Raw genomic sequence first — 17373 nt, forward strand, 5'->3', positions numbered from 1 at the left:
GTCCACAGAAAACGACCGTGGATGGAAACAAAACCTTCATTTTCGATGCATCCACTCATCAAGCAGCAGCCTCAAGGAGCTGAAGGAGCTGCAAAAAGTGGGTTAAACGCTCCATGTGGTGCATAAATATGTTTTTGGGTTATTATTTGACAGATGCATCTTAATCAAATATGTTCAATGCGTTTCATTAATATTTTGAGTTGGTGTTTTTGAGCTGCATTTTTTATGTTTTAAACTGTTTTCCCTGTGTGTGTGCTGTAGGAAATAGGCTGAGTGAAGGGTCAGATAGTAGACCAGGTAGAAGCTATGGGAGAGGTCAGAGCCTTTTCCAGGGCAGAAAGGCTGTTCAGATTCCTGGGACCTTCAAGTACTGCAGTAGACCCGGCACAAAACAGAGTAAAAATCCCAAGACCCTTCGTGAAACTCTGGTTAAAATTGTATGGTGAGTTGCATCATTTCGTGTGTTTTAATTTAACTTTTTTTCTGTCATGACACTTTCATTTATGTGTTATCCATCTCTCTCTCTGTATCATTATTTCAACTCTATGGTTTGGCAGTGCAGAAAGGACTTGACTAACTTAATAACTAATTTCTGCAAAAAAGAGATGTTGTTATTATTATTATTATTATTATTATTATTATTATTATTATTATTATCACTCACATTTTGCCGTTTTCCTCTTTTGTCTTTTTTAGCCAGCTGGAGGAGGAGGATGACAGCTGTCCACCAAGTGGCTCTCACAAAATGACAGGAAAAGATGATAACGAAATGGTGAAACACAATATACACTCAATAACATGTTTTATATCACAGGCCCTGTTTTGCTGTGTATGTGTCCCTAATGAAGACATTGTGTTCAAAACACTTGATATGGGAGCTTTTTTTTTAAGTCATTGTTTTGTTTGTTTTGTTGGTCTCAATGGTTGTAGTTTCTATGTATGTTTCTTGCTTAGTGCAGTAATGTTATGTCAGGCATCTTTGTTTAAAATGCAACTGAGAATGGTTTATAATATTATGTCCTGTCAGATATATGGCCCCTACATCCAGAATGGGATGAACCTGGAGCATGTGGCTCCTTTGGAGGACTCGTGGATGAAGAATATTCTGGAAATGGTCCCCCGCCACCTGCAGAGCCTGAACACAACATTGCAGCTATTGGATGATGAAATTAAGGAGGACTACTTGCATAGTGTCAAGACAGCAATATGTATTTATTTAATTACTCTTAAAATCATCAAGTTTTTAGCATTTGACCTTTGCAATCTATACACCATAATCAGGATAATCATAATTCAGGATTAAAATTGAAATACATCTCCAAATTGAAAGTTGGAATTACTATATAATTTTACCCAAGAAATTGTTTGAGACTGCATAATATGTAATGCATGAGAATGTGGTAGTACAATATAGTTTGTTTTAATATCTTTTGTTTGTCATTGCAGTGGAATATACATTCAAAGATTCAATGGAAAGTGAGGAGGACACAGTGGAAGATCTGCCCCCTCACAGACTTGAGTAAGTCAGGGAGACGTTTCTAAGAATGTTGCATGTTTATTGCGAGAAGTTTACCGTGCATCATGTGGTCGGGCCACACATGAATTCCTTGATTTAAGTGTAGAAGGAAAACCTGAGTTTTAATACGCAGAGACTTCAGAATTATAAATCATATATTTTAACAGAGGGGAAAAGTCCATTCTTCACAGCCGCTCTGTTGTCTTTGACTGTCAGAATGGAGGTACTGCCAAAACCATGGAACAAGTCCTTTGTCCAGGCACAAAAGAGGATGAACGATAAGCTTCACTCTATCAACCCCACTATGCTGCAGGTGTTGTACCTTTGGCGTGTCTCTTACAAGTAAGTGCAGTATGATACATTTTTATTTTTGGTAAAACTTCACATTGACCTAATTTGTCAATATTTCAATTGGCATAAATGTCGATAGTGAGTGAGTTTGATAAACTTTCGTTCAACTAGCCTTTTTTTTAAATTGATTTTTTAAAATATTTTATTTTTTTGAATTATTTTATATGATTTAATAATTTTATTTGAGATAAGTATCATACCTTGTTCAATATTCTTTAATATATTTTATAATACTGTGATAAGTAAACATACAGTTATAAGTGGTCCACATATCATGAAGACAATAAACACATTCAGTGCCAGAGAAGTGGTGCAAGACATACATTTATACAGAAGACTACATACTGTAAATATACTCAAACATACTAATATCTCACCCTCCTGGATAACCTACTTGCAGAAAGCTACGTCTAATAGATGTGGAGGAGTTCCACAGCAGAGAGGAGTCCATGGATCTCGCTGTTTTTCAACAAATTGTCACCAGACATGTTGATAATGCCAGAGCAATCCTTCTCAACAAGTGAGTCCACATTATTACTTAACACTAAGATACCTGTGCTCAGCTCAGTAACAGTCAATCACAATTGTTTGTCATTGTGGATTTGATGTACAGATGTGTTAAGTGTTCATTGAATGGAGCTGAAGAATATTTTCAAATACGAAGAAACAGAATTTCACTTTTGAAAATTCACACATTGTATTTCTGTTGTCCAGGATGATTGGTTATAGTGAACAAAAATTCTTTAAAGGCAGAATGAGTAGGATTTTCTTAAAAAACAATGTATAGATTTACACAAAATAATCCCCCTCAATCATTACTTATGAATCACTAGTATGTGGTGTGTGTATCTGCAGAGACCATGCCTGTATTTTCTTATTTTGCTGTGTTTGGGATGTTTCTGGGTGTCAGTGTTTTGGCAGGGGATGTGTAGCCCCCAGCCAAAAATACCATGCAGAGTGTGAGGGCAGGACTATCTGAAAAGTTTCAATTCATTATTTCATTGTTTGATATTTTTGGTATTTGCATCTCTAGTTTGGGTATTAAATGCATGTCAACGCATTCCCTGAATATAATTTTAAATGTTATTTTGCTGTTTTCTATGACAGATGGATACCTGAGGTACTACAGATTTATTCCCATGGGAGCAGGCGCAAACTAGTGCCTACCACCAGCAACATGCCAAAGCTGCAGTCTTTCTATAACTGTGTGGCTACACTGATGACCTCCCAGCTGCAGAGCCTTGCAATAGACTCAATGTGGGACTACACACACCTAATTTCCCAAGACCCGGTATGAGAAAGCTTAACAATTTCAGGACAAATATTTTGGAAGAGTGGAACAGATTTAGCTGGAAAAAAAGTATTTTCAATAAATTCTAATTTTGACCTACACAGACCCTTTTAAAGTTGCACTCTTTTTGCTTTGTTATTTGCTCTCCACTGTCTTAGAAGTCAGAGCGAGCCTATGAGCACCCAGGCCTTGTACTGCATCTGACCCTGGAGGACAGGGATATCAAGTTTGAGCCAGATTTCAAATTGTATGAGGAGGCTATCCTTAACGTCTTTGAGTTAATTCTCAGGTCCATCAGCACTGTGCCTCGCGTGGAAACCAAATTATACTCTGAATGGGTAAGGAAAAAAAAGTGTGTGTATGTGTTATCTGTGAAAAACAATATGTTAGGTCTTTAGTCCAATTTTGTTATGAGGATCAATTAAGTTTAATTAGGTTATTATATTTACGAAAGGTTTTTGGCCACAAGACAGAGACAGTGACACTGATGACCATGTTCATGACCATGTTTTTTTTAAGAAGTCAATGAAAAGACTACTGTATATTATAATTCTCAACAGATAATGCTATTCATTGTTTTTTGTAATTAATTGCATCGTCATTCTAACTTACACCTGGCACATACAGCACATTTCTATCTGTAAACTCTGGCTATATCTTTTACATGTAAAAACTTGGAACTTTTTATTATAGTTTTTGATTGAAGAATTTTTCTAAGGCTGAAACTCATCAATAGTGGGGTAATATCTGACATCCTGTATCAGTCATAGCACATCAGTAATTGTATAGCATATTGTGTATGCTTTAGATTTTGGCAGTGGTTGGTACATTTTCCTTCTAGTAATGTTGTTAAAATGCCATTATCTGTATTGTAAAATCACAGCAGTAAATCATGTCATCCATCATGTACTTTTAGCACTGAAATTGAAATATAGTTCTCTGCCTGGGTTTGTATCCTACGTCATGTCTTCCCAGCCAAGCATCCCGAGTGGGAGCACTCTGAAGCCCATCATCCTGCCAGAGATCCTTCAGGCCCAACAGGAGGAGGTCCGCGGGGTGATCTGGGCTGAGTGTGTGAGACCCAAAGAGTATATTCACACATATGATAAATATGCAGCACTAGTTTCCAGACAAGCAGAGGAGGATGTGGAGCACTTTCTCAGTGAGGAGCATTCCTTCCAGGAAATCATGGAAGAGGTGATACACTACCAGCAGCTGGCCGACCAGATCCAGACCACATCATGCAAGGTACTCGATCAGCAAGGTCACCAGAAATAATAATCCAGGTGCCCAAAAAAAAGTTCAGATTTATTTAAATTAGACAGAACAAAAAACTTAATGTAACTTAACAATCAGAGCTTATATGAGGTTGCAAATATTTCTTTACTGTCTAATTACAGTGATAACCATCACTCCTCATAGAACTGTCTCGTAAATCCATAAAACCTAATGACTCTGAAAATGAATGGTCCTTAAATCTTGATGTTTACCATGATAATGACTGACTAGGATTATTTGAAAGCCTACTAAATTATAGATAAATCAGAGGACATGTGTCAAATGATGTTAATTGTGGTACTGACTGATACTTTGGGCTTTAGGTGGTTCGTCTGGGCATGTTTGAGGTCCAGTCCCATAAGCTCATTCACACTTTAACCAAGCGTGCTCAGGAGCTGCAGGAAAAACTGCTTGTACGGATGCTACAAGAACATCAAGAAATCAACAAGAAGTCAGTGTTACTGTTTTGTCTTTTTCTTTCATACCAAGACAATTTTCTTCCTCTTCAAGTTCATGCAAAAAAAATCAAAAATCAAATGCAAGCTAATTATAAAAAGAAAAAAGCACAGGAATTACAGCAATTTCTATTTAACATACAAATGTGCATAGTGAAGCTTTTTCACCTTTCAGACCATAGTTGAATAAAGATTATGCAAGTCAAAGGAAATTTACAGTAGTACCTTTTTAGAACTTGTGTTAGCTGCTCTATCAGCCTTTATCCCAATCATGCTTCTTAGCTCCAAGCTGTGGCATAATAAGATTGTAAGACTGTGAAACCCTTTGTACATGTCACTGAATTAATGCTCTTCCTCTCAAAGGCTCTGTAATGAATTTGAGAAGATTGCAGAGAAGGCTCTGAGCACACCGCCTGAAACACAGCAACTGATGGAGCTGAAGGTATCTACCCCAAATTCTTGTCATATAGATCACCTTGGTGCTTTATTCTATGTACAACTAATCCCTTACAGCCTCTGTCCACAAAGCAGTTAGGAAAGATATTACACATTAAACAAACAGTCTGTACTAAGAGATGGCAGCTTTGCATTTTTTAATCATTTAATGTGGAGATAATCACTTCTTGTAATGGGACCCTGGTCTAACCTAAAGACTGGGGTATCTTAATTTCATGCCATGCCTCTAGTTTCGGACAATAGCTCATTCATTTCAGTGGACAAAATCATAATGCACCAGGAAAAGTTGAGACTAATTAAACCTACTACTTGCTATCACTTTGTAACTTTTCAAAATGGAAAGTTTCCATAGCCCTCTAAACTATTTGAAATCTGGTAAATAGTATGAAAAGCAATATTATTATTTGATGTTAACTAATGCTGACATTGCTATTGCTCCTTAGTGCCCTATGTCACTATGCTCTGTGAATAATACCCAAATATGATTCCATGTAAAGCTCAAATATACTAACAATTTTCTCAGATTTGATTCATATTGTGACATGAACTGAATCAGCAAATTTAAACAGTGAGCCAATTTGTCAGGAAATGTAATTAACCACACATAATGTATGTATTTTATTAAATAGTAATTGCTTTCTTTGAATTTGAATGTGAACCAGCATTTCCACTTACATTCTTTCCTGAATGTGTCACTTATAGCCAGAACATAATATACAGATATATACAAAGGCAGGGCAGGGTGTACAGCAGCAGTTATTAAGTATTTTTTAGAGGTGTAAAGAATTTTAGTTTTATAGTTGAAACATTACACCAGTCAACTTTTTTTTCCCTTTTCTCCATCCAGGCCTTTATGAATAAGGTGGAGACTACAGAGATGCCTCTGTTGGAGCAGAGATTGGCAGAATCCAACAAACAGTTGTGTTTCCTGATAGACTTAGTCTCACTCTCACCACTGGACATGGAGCTCAACAAACAAACCATCCGATGGCTTCAGCGTATGCCATCCATCTTTAACAAACACCAACAGATCGTTACTGCAAAGACAGAGCAATATCAACGTAGTCTCCAGGTCTCTGTTTTTACTTTATCTGTCAATCTGCTGTTATTAATTGATCTCTGTTGAGAAGAATCTGGATATTTTTTCTCCAAAACTGTAGAACAATCCAACTAAATAGCTTTACTGTGAATGTAAAATGAAAAATTGTCAAGTGCTAGAAAACAAAAGTGTGAGTTTCTGTATGTGCACACATTTCAGATGCGTCTGGAACACTTTGTGGAAGAACTGGAGAGCTACAGCGTTCAAGTGGAGGAGTTTTCTACCTTTGGCGAACTGACGGATCTCAACAAGTACTTGACGAAAGCCCAGGCACTCAATGCCAAACTGGAGTTAGCCATGGAAAAGGTACATCTGGATGTGATTGTTTAGAAAAATAGGACTAGAGAAAAATCTCAGGTCCACTTTGAATGTAAATGTATAACACTAGCTATGGAGAGTGACGGTCAGTCAATATTGGAGTTAACTCATGCAAACAGGTACAGATACATACTGATACCAAAACTGTGATAAAATATATAATAGACCTTTTGCAGCTTTTTTCATGGTTAATAACAATCAATAAACAAGTACTTCACTTCACAAATAATATTATTTGATACAGTTATAGAAGGAAAGAAGGCTGCATGAACTGATGCCTACAGATAGACGTGCTTTAAAAGACATGCATACATAGTACAGAGGATTATTGTAGTTAATGTTGGATTGCAGTATGTGCTGTCAATATTTAACCTTTAGAGGGCAGCATTGGCTGTAAAAAAATATCTCAGTCACAGGAGGTATAATGTGGTAATATCAGGTGTTTGTCTTCCCTGCAAAGCATCTATATATTTATCTTCTTGTTTTTCTTTTTTTCTTCTGTTTGTTTGTTTGTTTGTTTTTCTACCATCTCTCAAGATAGATGATTTCAATATAGAAGAGGAAGCCTATGGCTGGTCTGTTTCCCAGTACCCACAGCGTAAAAAGATCCAGGACAAGCTCACACCATTCCTGCGCCTCTATGAGACAGGCACTGATTTCCTAAATGAGTACCACAAGTGGCTCCATGGGCCGCTCTCGGGTGTGAACCCCGACAAGGTACCAAAATCTGGAAATTCCTTTTTTTATATAGTTGGACATAAATATAGTTGAATTACCAGCAATAACTTAACACTGAACAGGCACATCCTTTATCTTACAGCTTCAGTGCTGCTTATAATGCAATCATAGAAGTTCTCAGCTGTGATAATCGGATGGCTGGAAGTCAGAAATCTGATTTACTGTCACATTTACTGTCAGTTATGTTTAAATGCGGTTATCTGAAGTTTATGGAAGTCATTTAAAGTTATTTCATGTTTGAAGTTACTCTTGAGTTTATTTAGCAAGGTGTATGAGTAGATTATAATCTGGGAATGTGGGAATGTAAGGAGGGTCACTGGGCATAACTATTGACTTCATGTTAATCTGCATGGTGATTGCCCCACAGGCACTGTGTAAAGTCCTGAAAAATCACAGAAATGCTGAAAGTTGTACCAGGGAAAGTTTTAACACAATCTGTCATAGTCATTAACAACTGCAGTTTTTTTTCTGTGTGAACTTTTCTGAGGCAGGGAAGAAAGCTAAGCATGAAAAAACTGCTGCCTTCCACTCTTTTTTACAAAGCCCTGTTGTCAGCAACCACAGCTGTTTTTATGTGAAATCATTAATTTAAGATCAAGATTTCTTTATTGTCATTCTCTGCACTCACATATATCAAAATGAGATTTGTCCTCTGTATTTGATGCATTCTATACACCAGGAGCAGTGGGCAGCTGCAGTGCAACGCCCATGGATCAACTTTAGTGGTTATGGGCACTGACTGGAGTATTAAGCACGTTTGTATGAATGGTGTTGTTTTTTTTTATCTTCCACAGGGTTATATGATGATCAGTTTTACTGTGCTGATATATGATATTTCAGCTCTGTTTGTGATGAAAACATGTATGCATCATTACAGTGAGTAAGTGCTGCCATTGCGTGTAAGGAAGGATAAAACTGTTCTGCACTTCTGTTAGCGTTGGTGGACTAATAACCTAAAAACCATCAGCTATTTCAGGTTTCACTCACAATAATGCACTTCATAGACCTCCTCTCTTTTGGGTTTTTAACAAGAGAGTAGATATTTCCTCAGAGCAATGCTTTTTACAAACTTCAGTTTTACGTTAAATGTCCTTTGTTTTCAATGTTTACCACATTTTAAAGACTGAGTACCTCTTCTACTCCATTTGATTCATACTCAGCTGTTACTACTACTACTATAATAACTGTCAATGCTACTGCCACTGACAGTACTGCTGCTACAGTACTATAGCCAATAGTTCTACCTTTGCATTACCACAGTAACCTCCCCATTAACCCTCTAGCAACCTGTCTCGAAACACCATAGTAACCATGTAAGACAACAACCACCTACTACTCCCTTAGTAACTGCCCTCAACACCAGCAGTAACAGCAACTGACTAAAACATCATAGCACAGTTTTGTTTTACTCTTTTACAGCTTATCAGCAGTGGGCAGCTTTTAACCATGATGTAAACACAAAACAGTCTGTTATACCCAGTCTGTTTCCATGTAGGTCGAAGGGGATGTTGGCAACTACTGGCGCACTCTCTATAAGCTGGAGAAAGGCTTCAGTGATATACCCAAAGCCCTGAGCATAGCCACCACTATGAAGGCTAAGGTGGATGACTTTAAAGAGCACATTCCTATGGTGCAGGTAAGACCCTAATAGAAAAGTTTCATATCTATAGATTTAATAATATCATTTTAATTGCTTTGTCATTCTATCATACTCAGTAATTCATCATTTAAATTGAAATGTCTTTCCACTGTCTTTTTTTCCCTACTACCTTTTCTCTTGATAGGTACTGTGCAACCCCGGCCTGCGTGAACGCCACTGGGATGCTATGTCAGAGGTGGCTGGCATCTCCCTGCAGCCAGCTGACGACCAGGCCTGTGTGGCTAACTTCGTATCCATGCAGCTGGAAGAACACCTGGGCACCTTTGAAGGCATCAGTGAGGCAGCCAGCAAGGAGTACTCCCTGGAGAAGGCCATGGAGAAGATGGCCAGTGAGTGGGGGGACATGGAGTTCAGCCTCCTGGCCTATAGAGAGACGGGCACTTCCATCCTGTCATCTGTGGATGAAGTGCAGATGCTGTTAGATGATCACATTGTGAAGACACAAACCATGAGGGGCTCACCTTTCATTAAGCCTTTCGAGGTGGAGATACGGTAAGATTTGCCTGAGAATGAAGTAAGTACACAGAAGGGTTAGATGAGATTCTTTATGTTAAACTTGCAGTACATCATTTTACATATAAATTAATGTCTGTTACATTCAAACCAAACAGGTTCACACAATGCTGATTAAGCTTTTGACTGGCTGATATAGCTCTGTATTTCACAGTATAACAGAGTTTTTAATCTGGTGTAGGGTTTGACATTCCCACGCTGGCTGGATAAATACATGAATGCAGACTTCTAACTAACTAACTAACTTCCTGTTAGCTCATTGCTAACTTATAGGGGGATATGAGTGGATAAATTAATCATAATATTTTTTTTTTTAACTGTCTTTTTTATTTTGTTTTTAGACAGTAAAACAAAACTCACCAGGAGAGCAACATTCACACATGACCAATGACACAGCTTTCTGCTGTCTCCACATGAAGACATATAATACAACACCATACACACAATCAAAAACAAACCACAAAACACAAGGACAAAAAAAACTAAACAAAACAGAGTATTTGCACTTGAAGATACAGTATTTTTGTGTTTGGTTAAACGCTCTTGATGTGTGGATTTTGTTGATATTCTGCATTTGGACAAGAAACATAGACTGAGTTGGCAACACAAGCTGCAATACAATCCAGGAATATACAATTCAAATAGGTGCTGACATATCACATGAGAAAAATACTTTCTACAATACATTGTTGAGCTACAATTCATTACAAGTGTGTGCATTGCTGGCTGCTGGGAGATTTTGACAATAGCTGTGCAGCCCTGAACCCCAATAGACAAACAGAGACTCATATTCATAGATGCTGAGTGTGCACTTCTGTCCAGAATAACTTGACTGCTTGTTATTGCTGCAGCCTGTGGATGAAAGTATTTTTTTTCAATTATTTAGACGGCTCTAATACAAGGTCTGCACAAACATTTAAATTCCATAACTTACTGACTTATATATTGCTAAAGAGTCCCTCAGTATGCTGCCCCACTCTGCAGAGGAGTGGAGTAACATTGTTAAATCTTGCTCCCATTGGGCCTGAGCTGGAACACTGCAGTTTGTAAAAGTGTGAATCAACGACCTATACAGACAATCTAAAGACCTGGATTGTCTGTCTGTCTGAGAACTGTAGTTAAAATATTTTTGTGAAACTTAGAAAATGTCATGTAAAATAAATTCATCCCTATTAAGTTTATATCTCCCTCTGAGGTCAGAAAATGATACAATTTCAATATTGTAATATTATGCTGCAGTCAGACACACTTTAAAACAAGATTTCCTGCATTTTTTTAAATTGTCATATTGGGTATGATTTAAGTTTTTCATAAAGTTTTTTGTAATATCAAACAAGAACTTTATAATACCATTATCTAGTTTTGAGTATGGAAGAGGATGATACTACAGTGAGAAAAGAAAGTACCCTTTAAAGTGTACTCTTCCAGCCAATCCCAACTACCTTTACTGCTAATGGTAACTCTTGATTAGAGGATATCTGGCATTAAATGCAAGACAATATAAATACACAAATACGATTTCTAAACCCCTGTTACCTCTAGGCAGTGATCATTTTTATGATTAATTCCAGGGAATGGGAGGACAAGTTGCTGCTCCTCCAAGAGATTCTGGATGACTGGTTAAAGGTGCAGTCCACTTGGCTTTACCTGGAGCCCATATTCAGCTCCCCAGACATCATGACTCAGATGCCTGAAGAGGGGCGCCGCTTCACAACTGTTGACAGAACCTGGAGGGACACCATGAAACAAGTTTCACTGGTAAGTTGTTTGATTTTAATTTTTGTATTCTTCAGAGACAAACAAGACTAGGTCAAAACCCAATATATGGCTGGAAGTGGCTGAGTCGAATGGTTTAACTTCATCACTCAATGACAAAATCACTCAGTCAGTCACAGACTTGTACGTTTTAAAGGGCTTGCTCCTGCGGCCCAGTCCAAAATAGACTCTAAAACACCCATGCGGAGGGGTGAGCACATTTTCTATTGAAGAAGAGTACTGAATTGGCCCCCTCCTGGTTGACCATTGCACTCAGGAGATGTCATAGTATAGCATGCCACAGGTAGTGAAATACTACTACTACTACTACTACTACTACTACTACTACTACTACTACCACTACTACTACTACTAATAATAATAATAATAAACTTTATTTCTATAGCACCTTTCCAAACCAAAGTACACAAAAGCACAATAACGAAAAACAGAAGTCAAGTATAAATAGATGAAGCAAATATAAAATTACACATTAAGCAATTTAAGGAAGAAGTAATTATTCAGTATTACAGAAATGCCAGTCTGTGCAGGTGTGTCTTTAAAAGCTTTTTAATTGAAGCAAATCACTGTATTTACCTCAGTCAATAATAGATATTAGTTATAAACCAGAACAATGAAACTGAAAAGGAAAACACTGGTTGACTAAAGGTTTGTTGCTGTGGTTGGTACATCATTGTTATATTATGTGTAGGAATTTACAAACAGAATGGTTGACGTATTATAATAATTTCTAATTAATTGGAGTGATAACAATCCTTTTGTAACTGTGCTAATAAGAAGCAATAGTTGGAAAAAACGGCATGATGCAAGCCTGATGAGAAACTATTTTGGTCAAGTCAGAGAAATGCTGGATTTCTTGTTCAAAGGCAACAGATAAGGTAAAGCTGAAAAGGACTCATTATTTTTAAGAATGTAGGCTCAAACCAGCCATTGCAGCATTATTTTTCTTCTTTTTTTTCTCTCGTTCCTTCTTATATCTCATTATTTGTAACACCGGATTCCTGTGGCTTGGGCTGAAAATACAGATCGGAAACACATATACGTGCAAAAATGCACAAGAGTGAGAGTGACAGCAGAAGGTGAGGCAGGATGGAAAATAAGAGGAGCGGAAAGATGCAGTACAAGCAGAGACTGGGATAGGAAAGGAACGACAGTGCAGACAGGGGAGGAAATCAGGAAGAAAAGAATAGAGAGCAAGACAGAAACAACACAACGAGGATAGAAAGTGAGTGTTGCACCAGCATCCTCAAAGAGTTTCCAAAGGGTAATTGGCGTCCTCAGTAGACCTGAAATGAGACACATCAATTTCAGGCAGTGTCCTCCAGAAAGCCCAGCCTGACTGCACCATCAAATAGAAATTATGGATTTTGTCTGGAAGGGGCAGGGCCGTACTGAGCCACAAAGAAAATGAGGTCGCTGAGGGACAGAGAGCCTGCACACACAGATACAGAACGCGCACTGTCTTGTCCACTCTGCGTTAGTACAGTGCTTTTTTTTAAACATTTGGGTGCACATGCCTGTATGTTTAATAATGTGCATGAATGTAAAAGCGAAATACTGGTGGTCCCCAAGATTAGTTTGTCTTAACCAGGTGTCTCAATTTTGTGCTTGTATTTGTGATTAACCACTTTCAGGAAAATAAGGCCTTATTTTTTTGTGATGTTAACTCTGTCGGTATGTTTGCTGAGAAATATTTCCACACATTATGCCAATGAAATACCTTAATATACAAGTGATTTTATACACATGATACCATAAACCTTTGGCTATGATAAAGAAAAACGTGGCAAAGACTGAATTATTATTACAATAAAAACATTTTATTAAAGTAAAGTGATGCAAGATGAAAAGATCAGACAGCAGAATACTGGTACAGAGGTCTCTGTTTCATGTAGTTTAACATAGAAGTGCATCGATATGATTAAGCATGGAGCATAGAGTTTCCTGATGTGTAGGATGTTACTTTTGAATATTTGTATTGTGTTAACGTGGTGAGCCCTTGCACAGCTGCTTAGTTACGCTAATGTGCTTGACAATAACTTTATACCTGCTGTGTGAATTTAATCATAAAGTAAATAAGCTGTTTAAAGTTGGCATTTTGTTATTCAGTAAGGCAATTATGTAGTTTCCCAAAGCTTAGGTGCTACCAACTGGAGTGCACACTCTCCCTGAGTCTTAAAATGTTTCTGAAGGACACTTTTCTGGATAAAATACCTACAACCTCGGCTTGTAGAGTGGTGGTGCAAAAGGTCCAAGATATAATTTGGAGCCCAGCCATTTAGTGCTCTGTAAGTGAGCCCCAAGATTTTAAAATAAACTCTAAAATTAACTGGAAACCCAATGCAGAGAAGTTAAAACAGGTGTAACGTGTGACCATCTGTTGAATCGTGCTAAAAGCCTTGCAGCAGCATTTTGAATGGTTTGTAAACGGTCCAAGGAAAAAAAAAAAAAAAGAATCAAAGTAGTCTTACTGTGATGAGATAAAAGCATGTATTAGCATCTCTATTTTAGCTCTTGACACAACAGCTTCTTTAGATCTTTTCTTTTTCTGGTAATTTTTTGATTAGTTCTCAACAGAGCTACAATCTGGATGATAATGTTTTTAAACTACACCCAACTGGGAATGATCAGAAGAGCCTGATTGTTTTACAGAGTGTTATCAAAATCAACAATTCCAGGCAAATTGTAGTTAAAATTTAGATTTTAAATTAAAATGTTATTTATTTATTTTAACAGTTTTATCTACTGTAAAAGTGTAACAGTGGGACAAAGTGTATTGCATTTGGCAATAATTTGATCGCTTTATATGATTTTAAATATGATTCTTATATGAAGATACAAAATTATACAGAATGAACAAATCAAACTTTATTGTCGGACACATCCGCAGGTCCACATCAAAAAACCCCAAAATAAAATAAAACGAAACACAAGACACTACAAGGACAAGACAGCATACATATATACAAGGTTAAAACAGAAGTTGATCCCTACTAATAATGCCAATTGATAGCAAACAGGAAGCTCAGCCCTTATGTGCATTTGCTAGGCTGTGTAAAGGACATTACATTTTCTCTGTGGAGGTCTTAAAAAGGTCTTAAAAAGCATTACATTTGATTTCAAAAAGTGTGCAGCAGCAACCCTGGTTTAAATATCAGTTCAGCTATCACATTACGCTTTACTTAACCGTCAATCTCTTGAAACCCCACAAGATTAAATTAAAGCCTCTTTGAGAAAGGAATCCATCAAAACATGTTTAAATTGTCATATTCATGTGTTTTAGGGTATCTCAGCAGCAGAATTAGGGCTTAATTAAAATGTAGGTTTGTCAAAGTTTTTGATCATCAAATCAAAACATGAATGAATATGATTATAAGGCAGTACTTGTGATCTCCAATGATGCTAATTCACCATTCCATGTAAGATAAGATACAGAGTAAAGCCACTCCTCTGCATTGGCTCGTACTGGATCAAAATCTGACAAACAACGCATCCCTTCACCTTGTCCATAGCATTGATCAGCAGTGCATGAAATTGGAATCATCTCCACTCCATACAACCATACAACAATCGAATGGGTGGGAAAAAAAACAAAAAAACAAGCTACAGTGCATCTTTCCTACCCACAAATCACATACAGTGCCTGTCAAAAGTTTGGACACACTTTCACATCCACTTGAATGAGAAAGTGTGTCTAAACATTTGACTGGTACTGTCAAGGCTTAATTTGTTTTCCCAGACTGTTGTGATCAAATCAACCACTGGGAGCTGCTCAAGATCCACTGATCCTGCAACACATTACAACCTCTGCATGCCAGCTTCATTTTCCTTGACTCCAGTCCATTTCTTATTTACTGCCTACTGTAGTGTGTCATTTATATACTATTGCATGCACAATTGCAGATAAAAACATGACCGAATCAATTTAAAAGACTTATTTCTGTGAACCTGTTTTCTTTTAACTATGCGGTGCACTGTACCTTTGCCCCCTCTAATGAGCTGAGGAAGGGAGAAACAATTCAACCTCTGAGCTCACGGAGAAGATGACTGACATATTGTTTACTAATAGAGTGATGGATTCACCCAATAGTAACAAAATAATAGTCAGTGAAAAATTACTCACTTAATATTACACTCCCACTCATGCACATACATTATTCTGGAGAATGTGCTTCGAACACACCAAGGTATTTATTGTTGTGGATGTGTGGTGTGTTGTTGTGTATCAGTTAAGAACAGAGAAAAATACTTTATTTCACGTTACTGTTTTTTTCCCCAAACACAGATTGCAGAGCTGCTATATCAGCTGTGGACAGTTTCTGGCCCCTATTGAGGCCATCTGTTTGGTGCATAAAAACTGCATTATCACACATAATACATGCATTAGAGCATTATTATCCCTTCAGTGTGCTCATGAATAGCTTCCCGCTGGCAGACTGAATATAAAAATAGCCCTCCTATTACATTGCCCTCTTAAGGAATGGGCCAAAATTACAAGTCTGATGAAAATTTATGAAATGCTAGAATCCATGTTCATCAATCAGACACCCTTAGCCAGTATAATTATATGGCCCATTGAAATACAATCAAATCAGGCTTTTTGTGTGTATATTCTTCTTTGGCTTGGTTAATGAGTCTGATCATATGATTTATCCTTTAAAGTGAGTGTCAGCTACTGTAACTGAAGTCTGTTATACTGACTATTGCCCCCTTAAAAAAAAGAGTCCAAAATGGTTTTAATCTCTCATTTTTATCATTTGTTCATTACTTGGTCTGGAAGGTGAGCCCAGAGGGGATAAAGTCACCTTGGCATGAGTCAAGAGCCACTGCTTCCACTTCAGTTGTCATAAGAAATCAATAGCAATCATGAGAGATAAATATATATATATTTATATATATATTACCACACTCTTGATGGCCTTTGGTGTTCCACAACATACTGTTGAACAGAACTTGATGAGATTAAAAGTGTCTCCAATGACTGCACCTGGACAGTGACCCTGGATACAAAACAGAAGACATGTAAAAGCAAAGCAATGCATTATCTTCTTTGTTACTTCTCCAACATATCGATTGCAATTTTTCTAGAGGGTCAGGTTTTATGAAATCGCACGCACGCACTGCCTGACACTTGACTATCTACTGTATGCACTTGATTGCGGCAACATCATTTCTGCAATGTTTGTTTTTTTGTGGATTTTTAACCATATATATATATATATATGAATTATTTAGCAAAGATGAAGGATACAAAGCAAAATCGTCAAAAAAAGATGCAATGCACATCATGTAGGCAGTTATTCCCCTTTTCCAAAGCTAAAAACCATGTTGTGGAGCTCTGCGTTGTACAGAAGAGATGTGTTGTTAGAGGGTGAAATGGTCTATAAATAATAGGTGTACAGTAAGACCAGGTTCATCATGATAAAAAAAAGCAAAAAACTGCAGAACAATAAAACATAGAAGATGCCTCGAAGATCTCTACCTTTTATTCCTCTTAAGAGTTGTCAGCAATAAAAGGTAGACATATGTTCTTACTTGGCCCATGCTTTTTACTTTTTTCTCTAGCTGTGCATTACACTCCTTCCTGCACCTTACTTCACTGCAGTCAGAGGATGATATCAGGCTGTGCGCTTCATTTTAGAATTGCCAGCTACCTCATATGAGAAGGTTCAGGCATTCCCTGTCCAACAGTGAAGATTAGATAGACTTTTTATTTTGGTGCTTCCTGGGGGTGACAAATCTAGAGGATATTAAATTAGTGAGATGATATCATCTGAAATATTTCATAGGTGCTAGACAGGCCTCAGGTGAAGTCTCTATTACTGTCCCATCACAGATTTTTCAGAGCGCTGTGTGGCAAGTGGGCCTTATTGTGGAACATAAAGTGGATGTTGCTAAAGGAAATATTGCAGTGTTTTAGTG

General features: G+C 37.4%; 1 protein-coding gene across 1 annotated transcript in view; it reads left to right on the forward strand.

Annotated features, from left to right (window-relative positions):
• Positions 1-45: 45 nt before the first annotated feature.
• The window catches only part of dnah7 (dynein, axonemal, heavy chain 7), an 83795-nt gene continuing 66467 nt past the window's right edge, over positions 46-17373 (forward strand). The window contains exons 1-18 of the mRNA XM_062431326.1: positions 46-97; positions 262-442; positions 697-772; positions 1028-1208; positions 1447-1519; positions 1733-1858; positions 2268-2387; positions 2975-3158; positions 3317-3496; positions 4134-4406; positions 4760-4887; positions 5255-5333; positions 6195-6419; positions 6606-6752; positions 7302-7481; positions 8998-9138; positions 9287-9654; positions 11247-11433. Coding sequence (XP_062287310.1) covers positions 46-97; positions 262-442; positions 697-772; positions 1028-1208; positions 1447-1519; positions 1733-1858; positions 2268-2387; positions 2975-3158; positions 3317-3496; positions 4134-4406; positions 4760-4887; positions 5255-5333; positions 6195-6419; positions 6606-6752; positions 7302-7481; positions 8998-9138; positions 9287-9654; positions 11247-11433 — 2901 coding nt within the window. The remainder of the gene's footprint in view (positions 98-261; positions 443-696; positions 773-1027; positions 1209-1446; positions 1520-1732; positions 1859-2267; positions 2388-2974; positions 3159-3316; positions 3497-4133; positions 4407-4759; positions 4888-5254; positions 5334-6194; positions 6420-6605; positions 6753-7301; positions 7482-8997; positions 9139-9286; positions 9655-11246; positions 11434-17373) is intronic.

Source organism: Scomber scombrus, chromosome 13 (genome assembly GCF_963691925.1).
Source record: "Scomber scombrus chromosome 13, fScoSco1.1, whole genome shotgun sequence".
Classification (NCBI taxonomy): Eukaryota; Metazoa; Chordata; class Actinopteri; order Scombriformes; family Scombridae; genus Scomber; species Scomber scombrus.